General features: G+C 37.8%; 1 protein-coding gene across 3 annotated transcripts in view; it reads right to left on the bottom strand.

The window, feature by feature from the left end:
• PRUNE2 (prune homolog 2 with BCH domain) overlaps positions 1–21,455 on the bottom strand; it is a 252,700-nt gene continuing 231,245 nt past the window's right edge. Inside the window, exons 9-13 of one of the 3 annotated variants that reach the window (XM_045562596.1) lie at positions 21,201–21,287; positions 16,468–16,566; positions 12,118–12,156; positions 7,887–7,934; positions 1–3,221 (exon numbers count right to left, since the gene is read on the bottom strand). In XM_045562596.1, coding sequence (XP_045418552.1) covers positions 3,191–3,221; positions 7,887–7,934; positions 12,118–12,156; positions 16,468–16,566; positions 21,201–21,287 — 304 coding nt within the window. In that variant the 3' untranslated portion in view covers positions 1–3,190. Of the gene's footprint in view, positions 3,222–7,886; positions 7,935–12,117; positions 12,157–12,693; positions 12,730–16,467; positions 16,567–21,200; positions 21,288–21,455 lie in introns of all 3 variants that reach the window. The other 2 variants (XM_045562595.1, XM_045562597.1) reach the window with 2 other exon arrangements.

Here is a 21,455-nt window from a genome sequence, read left to right on the forward strand (position 1 = left end):
GAATCAATTTTTATTTCTGAATTATACAGAGAGGCTATATAGATATATTGTGTCATTACATATTTTTATATTATTAATCCACATTATTTAGGGAGAATTTATTTACCAAAACAAAGTCTAATAGATACTTTCTTCTGAGCAATCAAATACATGATAGAAAAACCTTTAAATATATAAAAGATTAATTTGTGCACATCTAAATGTTTCTAAGGGAGCAAACTACTGAGGCATTGTGATAAGACGAGAGTTGCAAACATAGTACCACAACTGAATACTTAAAACGATATCTTAATAACAAAGGCTAGGAGTAGTGACTTCCTCACATATCTCAGGGTCTGTCTTAGAGGGTAACCCCACAAAACGTTGTATGGCTTCAACAGGAACTTCGAGGTTTTCTTCCACACCTAGCTATTGCCCTCAAAGAAATTTTCTCATTCCTTGACAGTAACTTCTGTGCAGATTTTTGTTCTTTCCCTTAATCAAGGAGCTAGGCAAAGAGCAATAGCCACTTTGAGAAAACAATTCATATACCCCAATGACTCCTTGGTTCCCTTCACTACAAATCTACAGGAAAATTGCAAAGCAGTTCCCAGAAGTTAGAACCAAAGCAAGAATACTCAGAATGTGAGCGCTAGATAGCTGAATGGTGTGGATGTTTACATAGGTCTACCTATCTTCTTAGGGATTATTTTTTCAGGATTTGGCTATGATTCTATTTACTTGGATTGGATTTACATGGTAGCTTTTTTCTAGCACATGCAATTAAATTAATTTATCTTTTTAAGATAATAAAATAGCAGATGCCTAAATATCAGAGTGGGTATGCAGACCATAGAACAGCCTGAACAAAATCATCGATTGGGAAAGATGCTCATAATTTCTGTGTAGGAAGATGAAGCTTCAAACAGCAGACCACCTGAGTGGTCTTCCATAAATGGGCTGGACAAGTTCAGAAAAAAATATGAATGGTAAGGTTGTTGCTATGTCTGGTTGGCTGTAACAAGAGCCCTCTACAAACAGGGCAACGCGCTCAGATTCGTACCACTGAACTGAACATTGATTTTTTCATTACTTCCTGTGACTAGAGTGACCATGGAATTCATTTTCCAAGATGGGACACTACTGAGTGAGAGTGGTAAATCGGTGTACAAACCAGAATATTGAGTCAGTGTATTTATGTCAACACTGTGTTCTGGGAGAGGCATAATTTGGCCTTCCAAAAGCAGAGGTTGGCTGTGAGAGAGGGTGGGCTCTAGGTTTTTTATTTTTTATCAGATAAGTCAGATGTCATGAGGAAGGAGATCCAATAGAATACACAGTTCGACAAGATACTAAGTTGAAAAAATCAAGAGGGGAAAACGGATAACTATGGAGGCTCAAGGAGAAAAGAGAGCTGACCTGAGTGTATGTGTGGGCCTCTATGGAAGGAGGCAGGGAGACATGAAGCAAATGAGGTCAGAGAAACTCAGCCACCTGTTCTACTTCAAAGCAGTTCAAGGCTCAAGGTGTCCCAGACAGCTCTTCCGGATGAAGTTACCACCATGAGCCGATGGTGACCCTCTCCACTTCACATTTCTACCAGTTTATTTGTAATAGGAGACCCTGGAGACTAAGAAACATTCTCAGAGTAAAGCGAAGACTTTGGCAACATCTGTAAATAGCTACAGAAGAGCTTCTAAGAAGGCTCCACTTTGGGTCTAGCAACACAACCTGAGCCATGCCTTCACGGCTACAGTGTCTTGTCTTTTTCAGCAGGCCATGTAGTATATCTGACTGTCTCTGGATGTCAAAAATTTCTTTCTGAAAAAAATCAATTATTTTGCAGGCTTATCTGTCCATTCTGTTACAGAAACTACATACAAATAGGAGATGGAGTGAGAAAGGATGTATTTGCTAGAGACCAGGGGTCAGCAAACTTTTTTGTAAAGATAGTAAATGTTTTAGGCTTCGTAGGCCATATGGTCTCTTGCAATTACTCAGCTCTACCATTATAGTGTGAAAGTAGCCATAAACAGTACGAAAACAAATTTGTGTGGCCGTGTTTCAATAACACTTTATTTATGGATACTAAAATTTGAATAATTTTCATGTGTCATGAAATATTCAAAAAAATTTTTTGCCAACCAAAAACGTCAAAACCATTTTCAGCTTACGATGGTGAGCTAGATGTGGCTGTAGTTTGCCAGCCCCTCTGCCAGAGATCCACAGATCTGAAATCACATTGGCATTGTCAAAGGGCATATGAAAATATCTTATGATAGTACAAACTAGAATTTATTTTTAAGCCTGTGATCAGTTTAGAGTGTTTAAAACAGATCTCCTTTTATAATGCATGTCAGAGAGAAATTTGGATAACTGAATGTTACCAAATAATTTTTGAGTAGGCCATCTTACACGGAGTTCTTGGCACTTAAAATGTAACATCTTGAGCAAGGTTTGTGGCCTGCAGGGGAGACAGACAGCAAACATGCAACACTGATCCTTAGGTTTTGCAATGTGGAGGTCATCAACATTCATTGGAGAAATGATGATTTTTTTTTTTTTAAAGGAGCAGTTCACATAAAACATGATGCCCAACTTGATAACTAAAATAAAATTGATGTGAGTTCGAAAGCCTAGCTTCCCTTTGAGAGATTAAAAGCGATGCACATGAGCAAGAACAAAGTGGGTACTTGGAGGATGATGGTTTTACACTGGTGTCTGGTTTGTGGCTACCCTACGCAGGCTTAGGATTTTGAAGGTGGAGTTACATGGGGGCAACTTTCCTGGGGAGAGTTGAGCCCTGTGTACTTTAAACCTAAAACGATTACCAAAGAGAAATCCAGCTAATCTATGGAAACATATCCACTCACACTTAACATAGATTAAAGGTACCTTACTGGTAAATGCTGGTCTAAGGGATGAAATACCACTGCACCAAGTGTTAGTGAAATATTGAAATGGCAGGTCCTACTTTCTTGCTAAGGTTCAACTAAAATCTTTGAGGCACATAATTGGCAAAATAGGAAAGCACACACAATTTCATAAAACATGTTAAAAGTAAACAAATTCACTTCCTATTTTACCCCTTAGAAATTTAGAATGGCACCAGGTAGTGCAAAGTGGAAAAAGGTAACATCAGCCCTGTCTCTTCCAGGTAGATATGTTTCAACAGAACCACGCAGCAGTCCTTCTCTTCCAGCAGGGCCAACTAGGGCTTTTCTTTCAGCTTCAAGTCAATACTATGAAGAAAAGAAAGGAAAAAAAAAAAAAAAAGGAGAGAGAAACATGAGAAACATTTTTAATGAGTTGGGTGGCATGTGTTTGCTTTTTTCCTCAAAGGATTTACCGAAAATAAATCATGCAAGTTTCTTAGGCTAGAAAAATCTGCTAAAACACAATCTTCCCCTAGTTGCCAAGCTTTTCTGTAAAATATGGAATCTGTTTATTTTTTACAAAATTGTTTCTGGAAGCATTTTACACCTTTTCAAAATGATCCAGAGAAACAAGACTCATGTTAAGGTTTGTTCCTAAAGTCAATTAAGATAAGGAACATTACTGCATTTTGGAAATAAGAGATCTGTTTTTACCAAATGGCCTTTCCTTATGAAGCAAATAAATGATCTGCCTGAAATAAGTAATATCTGACAAGTGCTAAATAGTAAGAAATGGTAAACAATAAAACAAAACAGCCAAAAAAAAAAAAAAAACCCACAAAAACCATTTTCTAGGAGCCAAAGGGTTTGTCTGAAAGGAGTCAGCCTACCTTAATAAGATGGATCTTTACAACTAAAGAAAAGGTTGTTTTTAAGAATATCTAATGGGTTTTCAAATACCTAGGGAATAAGTAAAACTCCCTTGAATCACGTGTTAGCGAACACAGCACAACTTCCTAGCACGTCCACTCGAGAACTAAAAGCCAGAGAACAGTCAGAAGAATTTCAGTCATGAAAACAGAGAAATGGTTTGTTTGAAAAGGGTAATTTGGGAAGTATCTGCAGATTTTGCTTATCTCTGCCCCCCTGAGCCCTAAGCCCGTATGTTGCAAACGTTACTGTGCTTTACTTGTGGAATTTGCAGCAGCTGAGCAGTATTAGTTCTAGTAGCTTTGCAAATAAAGCCATGGACAACCTACGGCTGCCTGCCCATCCAGTTTATAGTAATAAAGTGTCTTTCTTTTAAAATATCCTTAGCAATTCCAGCACTTATCAGCTGTGGGGACTTGGCCAAATCACCTACCTTCTCTATGTTTCCATTTCTGTATCAGTAAAAATGGAACAATCAAACCTTTTTTACAGCTTGCTAAAAATTTAGTCTAAAAGTTTTTAATTGTACATAGCCAACATACTGTAATGTCTCTTATTAGTAGTAGTACCATCTCAGTATTTTTTTGAAATGTGAAAATATCTCTTTGCTTAATTATTCTATTTGCAATAGTCTTATCTTCTTTGGGAGACCGACTCATCATGAATATTAACCTGTTTTTTATGCCCTCAAGCATCTGATTTGTTTTCTTACCTGCAGAATTTTACTTTAGAGGTGTTCTCTTTTTATCCACTGTGACCCCTAGATCTTTTTCTTACATACCTTTACAAGATGGACCATTTTTTAATCTTGTTTTTGCTCCTAAATTGTACTTCCTGGCTGCAGTTATTCCCAGAAGTCTGCATTAAGTTTGATTTTGTGATTGGAATTTTATTCTTTCTCTCACGGCGTTGGCTCAGTTTCTCTCACAAACCAAGAGAATGTTTACTAAACCAAACTTTGTGACACATTATCTAAAAAGTGTGACTGTGGGGCAGAATATTTGAAATCAGCTTGTGAAGTTTGAAGTCCGTGGTCACTTTGTTGTACCATCTGGGCTCCTGATAAAAATCTGAACCAACACTTATGCCAAGATGTCCATCACAAAACACTTTATTCTTCATATTGACTTTTTTGGGTAAACTATCTAGGGTTTATTATTTTTTTATTTTTTATTTTTTATTTTTTTGAGTCTCGCTGTGTTGCCTGGGCTAGAGTGAGTGCCGTGGCGTCAGCCTAGCTCACAGCAACCTCAGACTCCTGGGCTTAAGCCATCCTGCTGCCTCAGCCTCCCCAATAGCTGGGACTACAGGCATGCGCCACCATGCCCGGCTAATTTTTTCTATATATATGTTTTAGTTGGCCAGATAATTTCTTTCTATTTTTAGTGGAGATGGGGTCTTGCTCTTGCTGAGGCTGGTCTTGAACTCCTGACCTCGAGCGATCCACCCGCCTCAGCCTCCCAGAGTGCTAGGATTACAGGCGTGAGCCACCGCGCCCGGCCTATCTAGGGTTTAATTCAGCCCTTCAGCTTTTGGTAACCAAAATGCTGAATGATGGAGAACTATTTGCCCAGTTTATAGAATAAACAAGAGGCAGTCAAAAGTGAACAATTTTCTCATAAGTAAATACAGGAAACCATTCAGAAGATTCATTTTTGAGACAACAGTTATCTTGTGGTGTTAATGAAGCTCCTAACAATACTGCTAATTTGTTTCCCCAAATAGAACCACGTTTGATCATTATACTTTTAAGAATGCATGTATAAGTATGAAAAAGGCATGTTGTAAGTTTTAGGACTTGAATAAATAAATAAAATCCAAACCTAAAAGTGAAGGAGACAAACATCCAGGGCTACTTTTAAAAATAGGATTCTTTTTGAAATAATAAATTTATCTTTCATCAGAATTACATACCCTTCATCTTTCGGCAGGTGAGCTTAGTTTTCTATAGCTAGCGTTGCGGTGAGACAGAACAACCTTCTCATAATTTTCCAATAGGCCATTTCACTTCTAATGTGTATTAGATGAGGTCCCTTATAAAGCATATGACAATATTGGTTAATGATGAATATGAGCGTTTGCATTTTGCATTTTATGTAGGAAGAGGGTGGAGCTGGGCATAACCTTCCCTTCTCTGTCTGAGGAAAACAAGAGGCCACTGTGGTACCAGCACACATTTCAGTTGATTCTTGGCCTAACTGAGCCCCTTACAAGAATCTTTGCTTATTTTGCAGTTTGTCCATTCAACACCAGCTACAGAAGGTGTAAAATGCTTCCTCACAGAATTCTTCCCTGTCCCTGATGGCTTGTAGCAGACAGAAGCCAGAGGGAGGTAAATGAAGCCCCTCATTCTAATACTAAAGAAAGCCAGAAATCCGGGGCTGGAAGTCAACCAAAAAAATTCTTGGCTATTCCTGCCCCTCATCCTGGATCTCATTCTCCACACCTTGACCACGTGCCTGGTAAGGGCTTAGGAAAGAGGACTGAAGGAAGGGAAGCCTGGAGAAGCATGTGTTCTTCTGACAAGTAGGAAGTTACAGTCACAGTTTGCAGCATTCCTCCCTCCTCCATGCCCAGCCCTGGAATGAACCCATACAGGAAGCGATGTTCGCCCTCTTCCCAAGGAAAACAGCTCTACGTACGAATGAGGAGCAAAACATACAAGGCAGGCAAAGGAGTGGGTAAGCCCCAAGATGTAGCAGCGCTCCGCCAGCAAGTAATTGGGTTTCCAGAGGTGCCCTCCACGCTGCTTGGTAACCATGGGCATGGTTAGCTGCTCAAGGGGCTCTGTTTTGCTGAGGGACAAAATACTTGAAAAAAGTACTATGATAGATTGGGGGACTGGGATATTTTTGCTTTGTAGAATTTCACGTGGCTATTTGCTTGAACCGATTGTTCTCTTGATCTCAAAGAGATGCAACTAGAGTGACCTTCAGAAAAATAGCTGTGTGATTTCAAAGTTCCCTCTACAATCTTCGGTCTTTGTGCACTTTTCAGTTGGGACTTTCTCTGGAGTTTTTGTGCCTAAACTTCCTTTAAGTTTTAGGGTCAACATGGCAACTGCAGAGCTATCGCACCCTGATTTTCCAACTTCTCTTCGGACCTCAAGGAAAAGGAGCTTCCTTTGTCACAAAAGGTGACAACAGAGACACATTTAAATTTGATCTTTGCCTCTCCTTCTCCAATCCTAGGAATGAGGACAATGTTAATTTCTCCATCACTCAAACCAAATTAGGAGCCCCTCGTTGGAAGGCCAAGTTCTCTCTAAGAGCATGTTGGTGGCCACAGTTTCGTCCCTGAAACTGACATGGTCACTAAGTAGCTCTGTTCTCTCAGCTGAGAAGTTTTGTCCTTAGTTAGGGCAGAGGTGGCACACCCATTCCAGCATTAAGACTGCCTCTTTCTGATTTAAAAACCATTGGTTCCAGAACTGCACTGTCTAGGTTCAAATCCCAGATCTGGGCCATTCTCATAGCTGTAAAGCATTGGACTGCTCAGAACATCTCTCTATGCCTCTCTTTCTACATCTGTAAAATGTAGCTCATAAATTTATTTTGAAGATTAAAATCAGACACTGCGTGTGAAGCTTTTAACAGAGTCTGGCACGTGGTGAGAACTCACTACGTGTCAGATTTCTGTTTCTCATAAGGTGGGAATCATCCAACTGGGTCATTCCTACAGTCCCATCCAGACTCGAATGCCTCCTGAACTTTGCAAAACAAGGACATTTTCTCCCCTATCCACCAAAATATTAAATCCAAATGGAAATTCCAACTTTCATTAATTAAAATGGATGATGTAATTCGGAAAACAGAGTTGCATCCCTCTTGCCCACATGTTCTCACATCTGTCCCTAATATTCATTTTCTCCTTATTTTTGGATTGGAAAAATGGAATGTTATGCAAATCCTTAGATTGTCCTTAAGAAATTTAAGTGGTGATCATGAATGGAACAGTGCGAAGCTGGCAAATTTCTCTTACATGAAAGCTGAACATCTAAATGAGGTTTACCCAATCCTTAGTGTGATTTTTTTTCTTTCGGAGCCCAGCCATACAACACTACAAGTAACCACGTAGCTGTTATTGATGGTGAATTCTTACTCCTTCTCCATAGAAGACATTTCTGGATCATTGTAAAGGCAGCTAGTTCTGAGTGCAAGGAAAAAACAGGAAGCCGTCAACATTTCTTCACTGTTAGTTACCACTTCGTAAGCGCAACAGATTTGGGGCATTTGAAACTGTTTCATGTGGTCCTATTGCTAATACTGAACCAATCTACACCTGAACAGATGATTCTTTTCCATCGGTTGTGAAATACAGCGATTACCCATGATTTAGAAACAAAAAGGAAAGATTAAAAGCTTCAAACACCTCCAGCGGTCTCCTTTGTCCTTTGCCATTTTTTTCCTGACTTTTCAATCTATTTTATTCAGAGAACATAATATTATAAAATTTTATTTGTATCTCAAATAATAATAAAATACTTTATACACAAAGGAAAATCTCTCTCAAGTAGCCTGATTTTATTTAAACATGAACATAGTTAACTTTCAGTTTGCACAAGAATGAGGATTTTCCAAGACCCTAAAGAAAAAAAAAATGCCAGTATCAGCTCTCCTTACTGTTGCTGTTACAGAAAAATGACAGGGCACTTACCACTCCGTACAGCTGAGCTGTGTTCGGGTAATACAAATGAATCCTAACATTAACCTAAACTGAATATGCCCAGAAAGAAAAACGTAACCATATAAAATAATGCAATAAAAGTTTTCGGATAGTGTTTGTGCTTCTTTGTGTAATATTTGCTGTTTTTGATATTCCATGCTGGTGTGATTCCTCTGTTAGCAAATTTTAAATTTGCTTTATATTAATTCCTCATTAATACTTGGTACACTTCAACTCTTACTTTTCCCCCCTAGTAAATATTTTATTATTGGCAAAGAAACACTATTTAAAGGGCTTCTATGATCCTTTTTAAATGCAAGCATTGCCTTTGTAATGTGAATCATTTCATAAGCTAATTTATCTGTTTGCACATTAAAGGTACTTTGCTGAAAATGGCAGAAGGCTCTCTCCCCAGACAGGACAGTGGCTTTTCCTTCCCTCACTCCCACCCTCCTTCCTGGTGGCCTAGAATTTTTATGGAGACTGTTTGGCAACTCTAGTGAACAAGGACAGTCAAGTAAGTGTTGACAGTGTGCTAGAAAAACCTAGCAAAGCTGGAATGGAATCAAGACAGGGCAATCTTCCAAACCAAGCTTTTCTGCTTTTTAACTTCGAGTAATCCTCCAAAAGAAAACAGCAATTTGCAAACCATTTAATACTGTCACTCCAAACACAGCAGATGGATTCCTCCTCATTTTCAAAATAAGAATGGTTCTATGTATACGATTTATCCTTCAGAAGTATTTTCTTTCCTGTAGCGATCTAAGATTGCAGAGAAAAGATAAGGCTGGCTGAGCAAACCACCTTCTGAAGTCAACTGGAGGTGGGGTGCAGTTTGAGTGGTGGGGTGTGTATAAATGAGGGGAGAGGGAGAGTATTGAAAAACACTAGTAGGAATAAAATAAAATGACAGATACATTTTGTTCCCTGACTAAATATATATTTGCCTTTGGTTAGACCCAGCCCGAAGCTTTCTCATAGAGTCATACGGAAAGTCAGGCATGACTGTCAATAAAAAGAACCTGGGTATATCTGGCTTCTAACCATAGATCTGCAGTGATCATGTTTTCTGAACTCAAAACCATCATATAGAGTCTGCCCTAGAATTTAGGGGCCATTTCAGAGGCTGAAGGGTAGTTGACAAGATGTTTTTAGCCTAAGGTGGTAGGATTCTGAGGCACTCCAATCATCTGTGGGGTCAACAGAGTACAATTCTTTCTCCTTCCACATTTTCAAATGTGCAAATATATCTCAGTTCCTCAACATCAAAGGTAGAAGGACCGACTTGGGGAGATTCTTCAGGCCGATGGCTCACCTGCTGAATCCAAAGCAAGAGCATAGACTCTAAAGACGAATCTAATTACTTTTATTCAGCCTTTCATTTTCAGGCAGTGGTTCTCGAAGTGTGGTCCTGAGACTAGCAGCGTCAGCATCACTGGGAACTTGTTAGAAATACAGATTTTTAGGCCCCACCCCAGACCAGCTGAATCAGAAACTCTGGGGTTAGGGGCCAGGATATTGTGTTTTAACAGGTCTACCAGGTCACTCTGATACATGATAAAGTTTGAGAACCACTGTTCAACTGCAAGGAACTTACTCTTATGCTCATTCATCAATTTATGCAGCATAAATTTATTGAGCATCTACTATGTACTGGGCATGAGCATAGTGCTCCTTTAGGTGGGAGATCAAGACTTTTCAGGACCATCTGAGCTATTTAGATACCTTGGGGGAGGGTAGGTGGGAGGAAAGAAGAGAACAAAATGATGGATGTGAGAGAAGAAAAGAAAGCTACATAAATAAACCAAAAATAATAATTGTGTTACTACGGTAGCTAAACAGAAAGAGTATAAATATGGCGAGAAAAAACACTCTATTGAAGGAGGCAAGATTTCATGATACTATTAAAAAATGACAATATGACTTTATGATGTGTTTGGATGCAAAATTATTGATGTTCCCTCCCCCCATCTGTCATCTTGAAAACAGACAATTCTCTACAGCCATTTATGGAATTCTCTAACTCCATAAATATGTTGTTATTCCTAAAAAAAAAAAATAAATCTGAAGGAGAAACTCATTGAGATTTTTCTCTGTGGGGAATCTCATGACACAAAGTGAATTGAGTGCAGATAAATGCTGAAGGGATAGAATACACCGATACTCAGGTCCTTGATTCCTAATATCTTCCTTACTTCCACAACTTCTTATTTGTGACAGTTGAGTTAGAGACTAAGAAGATCTTGTTAGAATAAAAAATTGTTATTTTGAGTTTTGTTATTCTAAACAGGTGTCAGTTATCTTGAAAGAAAATTAGAAAATAGGAATAGTGTAACAGTAAACTATACTAATGCTAAACTTTCTAAAGCAAAAACCTTTCCTTTAATTTTTAACACAAAGATCCATACTATAAGCAAATAATTCTATAGGTTACCGGGAATAAAAATATACTGTAGGAAAAAATATCTAAATGGAGTGTTTTAATGAGAAATTGGCATTTACAACTATGCAGAAAATGTTCACTATTTAAATCTTGTTTATTCAGAATTTGTAGCTGTTTGGACATTATCCAAGCTTTCTGCTTTTGCAATATCTACTAAAAATGAGAGCTGGTTATAAAAATTAACAGCATACGCAACATTTAAAATGGAGAAGAAGCTCAATGTACTCAATACAGCAAACTTTCCGAATAGTACTTGTTTACATTTACCATGTAGTGTCAAAAATTTCTTTGTCACTTGGAAACAAGAAAAGGAAACGACTGGATATTCTTTCAGAGCAGTTAGGCTGGCTTTCTACTGGTCGGGCTATTTTACAACTCTGTAGGGGCAGAGGTTAACTTATAGATTTTTGTCCAGCAAACATGCAAATAATTTCCATCCGGTGGAAAAGTCAACCCTGATATCACAGTTTATTGCCCTGTTGGATGTTAACCATTTTTGCATCTAACTTGACAAACTTATCCAAACATTCTTCCATAAATTGCCTATAGAAATCTAGCTTCTCAAATGATCTTTGAACTGGTTTTAACATCTTACTGGTTCCCTCGTTAAAATTAGTTGAATAAAATCATTGGTATATGTTCACTTTAGATTTGCATGGGAGTTATAATTTTGCCTTTTTGAAAATCATACTTTAACAATATAGAGCAATGACGTTTTCCTTATTCATCAAAATAGCTCAGAGGCTGTTAGTTAGGCAGTATGTCCAAATCACTAATAAGGTGTTTGTTGTTGTTTTAAATTTTGGAAAGCCATGAAATTGATGCTATAAAAATCTTCTAAATTTCGAATTGGTATCATTTCTCCCCGTTAGTATGAACTAGCGAGGTTCTGTTGCCTGAGTATATCTAATGATCATCTGGATGTTACTCTATACATAGCATGCCTGTGATGTGCTCTTTTGTTGTGGTACCTAGAATTGCACATACATTTAAAAAAATTAAACAGTCACAAATGCATTCCTCAAGATAACCAAGATCATGAGGAAAAACAGATTGTAGTCAGAATAGCAGAGATTGCATTCATCATAGAAGAAAGGGAGTTTTTAAAATGTAGCATTATTACCAGGATGCAAGCACAAAACACCAGTCATGCAGATTCTCCCAGTTCATTCCTGAAATGCAAGCTAACAGCATGCCAGCTGCTAAATGAAAACCAAGTCTTACTTAGCTGATTCTGATGCTTCCCTCAGTTCTTCATCCAGTCTGTTTGAGCAAAAATTATCATGGTAGAAAAGAAAACAAAAAAGAAGCAAGCAGAGCATGAGAGAGTCACTCAGCAAAGCAGAGCCAAACGTAAGTGGTGCATATACGCTTTTAAAAACTGTCCTCCGGATCACTGAGACACACTCCTCCAATTAAATATGGTGTCATTTCCTCCCATTGAGTGTTTATGTGCGTTTATTTTGCAAATTCCTTCATGAGAGGCAGATATACAAGTTGCAAGGGGATCAGAAACATGCTGGCAGAAGAAAGCTGAAAACATCCACGTCAGTCTGTTGGGGACAGTTAAAGTCAGCTTGCAGCCTGGGCCAAGTCAGGGCTGTGTCTGGTTTAGTAGGTTTCAGTTGCAAATTGGGTTGACCTCAACAGCTTTACACAAAGGACAAAGACCAGGAATGGTATACACGGGACGGATACAGTGACCTCTTGCTCTGGTAGCATGTTGAGGTCACCCACGAGTGAAACAATGGTGTACACACACAGAGGGTCCAGCGTGAACTGTAGGTCAGGAGATTTTACCTCACACTTCTCTTATAAGATCTCTCTTCATCGTACCTTACAGGATAAAAAACGAATGCCATGAGGAAAATGAGCAAACAGATGGAAAAAATGACAGGTAAACGTTTTAAATGAGAGAAAAAAGCCTACACAAAGACAGTCATGCACCACATAACAACAGACTGTATATACAATGATGGTCCCCTAAGATTATAATGCCATATTTTTACTGTACCTTTTCAATGTTTAGATAGGTTCAGATACACAAATACTTACCATTGTTACAACTGCCTACAGTATTCAGTACAGTAACATGCTGTACAGGTTTGTAGCCAAGGAGCAGTAGGCTACACCACATAGCCTAGGCATGTCGTAGGCTATACCATCTAGGTTTGTGTAAGTGCACTCTATGATGTTCGCACAACTACGAAATCACCTAAAGATGCATTTCTCAGAAAGCATCCCACATTGTAAACAATACATGATGATAATAATCAAACTGGCTTTTGGAAGAAAGCGTATTTTCATTAGATATAATCAATGATTTATAATTTATTAATATATGCAGTCCATCCTCATTATTTGCAGATTCCGTATTTGTAAATTTGCCTGCTCACTTGTATTTGTAACCCCAAATCAATACCAGGCTCTTTTTGGTCACTTGTGGATATGTGCAGGGTGGGGAAAAATTTGAGTTGCACAATGTGCACGTTGCTACCTGAGGTCAAACAAGGTGAGGCCCTGTCTTCTTGGTTCATACTATAAACAAGTGTCCTATAGCCTATTTAGTGCCATATTTTTCTTATTTTCATGTTTTTGTTGGTAATTTTGCTGTTTAAACTGGCCCTTAAGCATAGTGCTGAAATGCTGTCTAGTGTTCCTAAGTACAAGAAGGCTGCGATGTGCCTTATGGAGAAAATATGGGTGTTAGATAAGTTTTGTTTAGGCACAGAGTTATAGTGCTGTTGGCCATGAGTTCAATGTTGATAAATCAACAACATACACTAAATAAGGTGTCTTTAAATAGAAACACAGATAAAGCAATGTGATATATTGATCAGTTGATAAAAATATTGTGACCAGATGCTTGCAGGAACCTAACTCTGCATTTATAGATCGTAACAGCCACAAATAATGAGGATCAACTATAATCAATGATTATAAAAAATCCGATTCCAGGATGGGCCAGTTTTTCTTTCATTTAAACTCTTTGATAACAGGTTCCATCTCAGCTGAGTACTGGTTTTGGAATTGGCCAAGATCAGACCCTTTGAACGTTATTCAGTAATAAAATGAAGCCATGGCTTAATCTGAAATTTGCATAATGTGAAATTGAGGCAATGAGGACCAATAATATAAATGGCAGAAAGGACATCCCAAGGAGATGAATTACGGAAAACGGAAGACATGTGGGGAGGACATGAATGATGCTCAATTTCTTTCTCCAGAAGAAAATCTTTCCAAATGGAACCTTTCCTCCCAACTTTTCCCAAATGGAACCCTTGAAAACTGATGTGTGTAGATGAATGAAAAATGCCCTGGGTATATTTAATTTCTCAGTTGAACTTTCCCATATAATAGTGAGTCTCTCAAAGCAACATGATTATGATCAATAACATTCCGGATTGCCAGCTCCGTGTTGGGTGGCTTTGTGAATGCTTTCTGTACAGTGTTCTCATTCAATCCCCAGGACTGTTCCATGAAATGCAAATTATGTCCCCATTTTACAGATGCTGAAGCTGAGACTCAGAGAATTTTAATAGGTTGCCTGAAGTCTAATAGACAGTGAGAGGTAGGAGGGAAGGGTCAAATCTAAGATTCCAAAGTCCATTCTCTTTTCACCTATTGTCTTTGTCCTACCAGGGAAGTGTTATCACATTTATCTGGAAAGTGGCCAGTACTCCATTCCACCGAAAAAGAGAATGTCCTTGCCCTCCTTTGCAAAGGGAGACAGCATTAAAGGAGGTGAGTGTGCCAGTACTTTTTTTATTTAAAGAGTAGGAGTAGATTTTGGAGATGGGGCACAGCTTTTAGAGGCAGCAGGCCAGAGCTATGATGAGTGCTGGTTGTGGGAACTCCATGAAGCTAATGAGGACTGAAAGCATCATTAGGATCTTGTGACCACTCAGCTTGATTCAGCTGGGCCAACTGACCACCATAAGCCTAATCAGTCTCCTGTGTTCATGCCTGTTATTGGTATGTAGGAAAACCAGATGAATCCACTTCTGAGCTTTGAATTTAAAAGAACACTTAAAAGGAGGTAGAAGAAACTACTAGAAAGCTGCATGAGAATTTTGGTGCCAGGCTGACCTGAATTTGAATTCTAGTTCCATCTCTTCCTGGTTCCCACTTATACTTTGCACAAGTAACTTTTTACTAAGTTATCTTCCCTGCATCTGTAAAATGGGGGTTTACTATGGAGTTAAATAAATGATATAAACAGAGCACCTCTATGCCCAGAATTTCATAGACACACATTAAATGAGAATCCTTTCTTTCTAGTTTCTGTGCCTTTGTGTGTGTAGCAGTGGGTGGGAGGTCGGCGGGCGCGGTGGGGGACAGACACTTTTGGGAGCCCAAGTTGAGAGGTCCGTTTTGTCATCCATCTGATGGAGGAAGATGGGTGATACTTGTCTGTTTTCTTTGTGCTGACGATTAAGTCCCTCTCAATTCTAATCAAATCAAAAACTAGTGAATCAAACACAGTGAAAGTAAAAACATGACCCATAGAAAACAATGGTTCTTTGCAATAATGGATCATTGAACTGAGTGTTTAGTCTCCAGGATCCTTGTTTTAAAATCCCAGCTCCAAGTACTTGTTTAGTTAACCTTTACTCATATTTTTGCAGCACAATCCTGAGACCTTCAGTACCCATGCAAGGATGCTGCTGCTGCATTACCCTGTGCTGAGCAGGGAAAACCTTTCCTAACCACCCACCCACCACTGGACAGACACTCTCTACCTAGTCTTGCATCTGAAGGGACTCATGGAAAAAAAGGGGGGGAGTTTAGAAGAAACAGAAAGTTATTTCTTTCTGTTTTCCTAGGGTCATGCAGATAAATTACTTTATATGAGACAACAAAGAAATCCAAGCTATGCTAAGACCCTGTTGTGTCTGTGCAGACAGAGGGACACAAGTAACTGATATACCGGTTAATGTTAAATTTATGCATTTTCCAAAGTGGTAACAAGATTCAAGGTAAAAATGAGTAATCAATAATCCCAGGAAAAGATTATATGAAAGAAGATCTTAAAGAATAGAATAGTTATCTATAGGTTATAGGAAAAAAAACCTCTACTTATTGAAGAAAATTTAATATTGCTTTAAATATAAGATAAGCCATTTCCCCACTGTTCCAGAACTTAGTTGTTTTCCAACCTCCCTCTCCAAACATGTACGATTTCTTTTTTTTTTTTTTTTTTGGAGACAGAGTCTCGCTCTGTTGCCCGGGCTAGAGTGAGTGCCGTGGCATCAGCCTGGCTCACAGCAACCTCAGACTCCTGGGCTTAAGCGATCCTCCTGCCTCAGCCTCCCGAGTAGCTGGGACTACAGGCATGAGCCACCATGCCCGGCTAATTTTTTTTTTTTGTATATATATTTTTAGTTGGCCAGATAATTTCTTTCTATCTTTAGTAGAGACGGGGTCTCACTCTTGCTCAGGCTGGTCTCGAACTCCTGACCTTGAGCGATCCACCCGCCTCGGCCTCCCAGAGCTAGGATTACAGGCATGAGCCACCGCGCCCGGCCAACATGTACGATTTCTTAACGAGTCTTTGAAACCATCAGGACTTACTTGATGATGCTCTCTGGAATGTGGATGCAATCCATTGGGATCAGCCCACTGAGTTCTGATAAGCTACTGACATATTTAATTTTACTGCTGAATTTTGAACTAAAAAAAAAAGAAAAAAATATATCATTAGTCACTACTTCATCTCTTCTAAGGCCATTGCCTCTTCTTCAGAATCCTGTCCCAGCACTCTTGCTAAGAAGAAAGGCTAACATTATTCAAGTAGTGACTATATACCAGACATTGTTTTGCTGTTGTTTTATTTTTTTTAATTGACAAATAAAAATTGTATATATATTTATTGTGTACAACATGATGTTTTAAAATATGTATACATTGTGGAATGGCTAAATCTAGCTAATTAATATATGCATTACCTCACATACTTATCTTTTTTTATGGTAAGAATACTTAAAATATACTCTCTTACCTAAATCTACTACCTTTTCAAAGATATAATACACTGTTATTAACTATCGGCACCATATTGTACAATAGCTGTAGAACTTATGCCTCTTGTTTAATTGAAATTTTGTATTCTTTGACCAACATCTCCTCAACCCTACCCACAACCTCCAGACCCTGGTAAACACCATTCTACTCTTTACTTCTATGAGTTCAACTGTTTTAGATTGCACATATAAGTGAGATCATACGGTATTTGGCCACACTGTTTTAAGTGGTTTATATATATTAACTCATGTATTTCTTATTACAGCCTGGTGAGGTAGGTACCATTATTGTCCTCTTTTATAGACAAGGTAAAGCAAACTGAGCTACAGGGGGTTAAGGTTTGCCCAAGGTCTCACCATTAGTAAGTGTCAGGGCTTGTATAATGCTCACCTGGGGAGTCTGACTTCAGAGTACACACTCTTGACCATACATTGCACAGCCTCCCAGAGGTTCCTGACACTCTGAATAGTCACGGGCTTATGGTTTGTTTGGCCTTATTTGCTTGTTTATTTGTTTATAACAAACAAAAATATTATCATTAGTTCTTTCAGAATCTACCAAGGTTGATGATATTTTTAACAATATGTGAACTAATTTTTCTCTTATTTTATTAGTTTCAGTTTTATTTAACATTTTTTTCAGTTTTCTATTAAGTTTTAGTTTGAAAGTTTATTTCATATGGACCAATATTCAAAAATATGTTCCAATAATTGGATTTGAATTACAAACAGCTTTCATCCAAATGAGATCATTTCAGACGTGTGTGCATGCATAGAAAACAACTTGGAAGAATACCAGTGAAACTGATAAAAGGATTTGTCTCTGGGGAAGGGAGTTAGAAACAAGAATCAGTAATTGTTAAAGGAAGAACTTGGTCTTATCTGTAATGATGGGGTGTGTTTCTGAAGAATGCATTTCCTTATTATTTGTGTAATTGCAAACTTATTTTTAAAGTGTATCATTCTGCTTGAAAGGGAACTTGATCCAGGATCTAACATTCTTAAATGATGTGAAATAAAAAGATCTCTCTAGTCTACTGGGATTGTGCTGAGCTGTCTGCCAACGGTACTGCCTTGTGTTCAACTACCGTGCTTTCTAGTAAGAAGCTTTTTTTTGTTTGTTTGTTTGTTTGTTTAAATATATATCTATTTTTAATACTTTACTTGCTATTTTGACCCTGAGTCCACGGGCTGTGCCTTGTGAACAAATTTTCTCTCCACATACTTACTCTCTTCTAGTCCTCCTGACACATCTTGGGTCAACATGCATTACCAATGATACACTATTACAGTAAACTTCTTCCCTCCTCTGGAGTTTGGAGCTAAATCCAGGTTTTGATAAAAGACTGAGTGGGTGAGAGGGAGGAAGAAATCATGCAAAGGGAAAACTTCCAGCTCCAGTGTATCTTCGGTAGAATTTACGTTCTGGAAACATGCCGTGTTCTCTCCTTACTGATGCATTTGTATCTGCTATTTCCTCCACCTGGATTGCTCTTCTCCCTAATTTCAGCTAGTCCGTCATATAATTAATAGTTCTTCAAAACTCACTTTGAAGGAAAGTCTCCTTCTAGAAAGCCTCTCTTGACGCAGACTCAGCCTTCTTTCTCCACACGGTGCCCCAAAACTCACCCTCACCTGGATTTAGTTCCCAGCCCCTCAAAGTGCTTCTTCAGTTGCACCCTGTATTGAAATATTTACTCGTCTGCTCTGGGCTGTAAGCTCCTCGAAGACACAATTGAACCACATGATTTTTCAATCTCTAGCGCTTTGCTTGACACAGACAAACAACTCATTTTTAAAAATGAATTTGCCATATACCTCTACCATAGATGTTACCCTTTAGTGGCAACAAAACCTATAATACATTTTAGGGGCCTCTTTTTTCAGGTCTAAAAGTTGGTCATACTGGTATAAGTTGATTCAAAAGGAAGATCTTTAAAGAGGCTCTTACATGACGAAACTATAGAATACAGTGCTTAAGTCCTTGACATGGGTGTTTTTAGAATTCACAGTCTGAGCCTATCATCTATTGCCTACGTTACCCTTGATCTGGGGCTGGTAAACTACAGCCCGTGGGCTGAAGCCAGCTTGCTGTGTCTTTTTTACAGTCCTTGAGCTACGAATGGTTTCTATACTTTTTAAATGGTTGAAAAAATATCAAAACAAGAATACTTTGTGATGTGAAAATTAAAGGAAATTCAATTTCAATGTTCATAACTAAAGTTTTACTGGAACACGGCCATGTACTTGTTTACACATTCTCTGTGGCGGCTTCCGCTCTGTAATGGCAGAGCTGAGTAGTTGTGACTGAGACCTATGAGGCCTAAAATAATTGCTATTTGATTCTTCACAATGTTTGCTGTCTCCTGCTTTAGACAATTTATTTGACCTCCCCGAGCGTCAGTGTTTTTTCCTATATAACAGAAATAATAAACAGTATCTGCTTCAGAAGACGTCATTAGGTTAAATTAGATAATGCTTATAAGCACTCAATAAATGTAAGCCCTTATTAGATGTAATTTACCACGTCATTGCTATATTTTTTATTATTGCTATCGTTATTATCTTGAAACTCACTTCAATAAATAATGTTGAATTATAAGCATTTTTCAATATACTAACAGTAACAAATGTTTTCTTACTGTTAAATTAAACCAATTTGGCCTGAGGCTCCCTCTGCTCCCAGGTAGCAAACTGCAACCTAACTTAGTATGTAAACAAACCGCAACCTAACTCAAGAGGATATTTTTGCAACAGATAGCTGAGTCTCAGTCAATCATAGCTGCTGAGCTTCAGCTAATCAGAGGCTGCCAACCACACTATTACCATATATGCCTCATCACATCATGCCCAAATAAGACAAGAGACCAGCTATAACCAATCAAGCTATTTCTGTAGGTCACTTCCTTTTTCTGTTTATAAATACTGCCTGCCCACATTGCTGGGTGACGCCTTCTAGACCCCTCCTGGTACTGAGTGATGCTTGATTCATGAATGGTTCTTTGTTCACATAAACTCTGCTAAAATGAACTTGTCTAAAGTTTGTTTTATAACATTATCAAGAAAAAACATATTTCTTTTTATAATTATAAGAGCTGAATTATTAAACAAACATCGATGAATCAATAATAGTGTTAATGTTTACTTTTTACCCATTAAACTGTTTATAAGCTTATCAGTGTACACTGATTTCTACTCCCTTGTAAAAGTATTTCCTAAAATTATTAAAAGAAATGACTTTTAGTATACCTTAAATGGGTCATAATATTTTTTTAAAGTATTTCAACATAGTATGGTAAAAAGCTAAACTTTGCTACAAGAAAACTAGGGTGAATCCTGCTACTTGGTCATTGGAAGTAGGGAGTAAGAATGCTAAAATAAATATAAGTGAGCACTGAACAAAAAGGGTAGACTCTGTAAGTAGTAACTGTAACAGTAAAACCTATGTTTAAAAAAGGGATCTTAACATTTAATTTTTTTTCCTCCAAACATGATCAGAATTTTTAAAAGAAATTCATTAGTAACTTTGAGACAGAAAAATTTCAATTTTATCTAATCTATATCCTGATAGTAGGTAAGACCTTACTATATTTTTAAAGCTTTCTAGAAAATAAATATTACTCCTTTCATTTAACTGTTTTAAGTTCTACTATATTATGAGCCATATCTTACTTTGCTTTGCATACCCAAAATGTATTGTTATACAGAAACTGACATATTAATAAAATAAATGCATAAACATTCACCAAATTGAACTGAATTGAAACCAAGAATCCTCACGGGTGATCAAAACACAGCTCTCAGAATGGCCATCCAGACCCCTTCCCTAATTTCGGTGACCTACACAACATTTGTTCAGAAGAAATGGAACAATTAAGACAAGATATGGCTCCTGTTTCTGTCCTTGCTTAGTCTTTATTTTCCATTATCATGTTATTTTACTTTTCCATTCTCCACAAAATAACATATCGCTTTAAAAGGATTAACTTTTCCTCTTTTTAATGTGGAGTGAAAATCCCACCACTTCATCTTCCATGTTTACAGCAAGCAATTTGGAAGTCATGTTTTACAGTGATCCAGGGGAAATATTCATTATGAAATGATTCTCATTCTTAATTAGGGACTCTTGATGGATAGTCCAAAGAATCTTTCCAGGAAAGGCAGGGGCAAAATGTATTTTCCTAGATACTCATAGTTTATGAGTTCTTGTTTTTAGTATAATGAATACATATTTTTTAAGACTACTTAGTAGTACTTTTACTTCTATGACAATAATAGCTATACCTTATAAAGGGTCGTGTAACTGCAAGGATTGTTCTGATGAACCAGGATGGATGAACAATGATGAATGACTTCAAATTCTTCCGTAATCTATTTTGAAAAAAGAAAAAATACATTACTCTTAACTCATTTTCCGTGGAAATTAAAGCAAAATATATCCCTAAATAAGAATATAATTTTAGAGAGTCCTGGGCATTTTATACCTGGTGAGAAGGTATAGAATGGCCATGATTAATAAAAAGAATGCTTTTTGGGACA

Source organism: Lemur catta, chromosome 10 (assembly GCF_020740605.2).
Source record: "Lemur catta isolate mLemCat1 chromosome 10, mLemCat1.pri, whole genome shotgun sequence".
Classification (NCBI taxonomy): Eukaryota; Metazoa; Chordata; class Mammalia; order Primates; family Lemuridae; genus Lemur; species Lemur catta.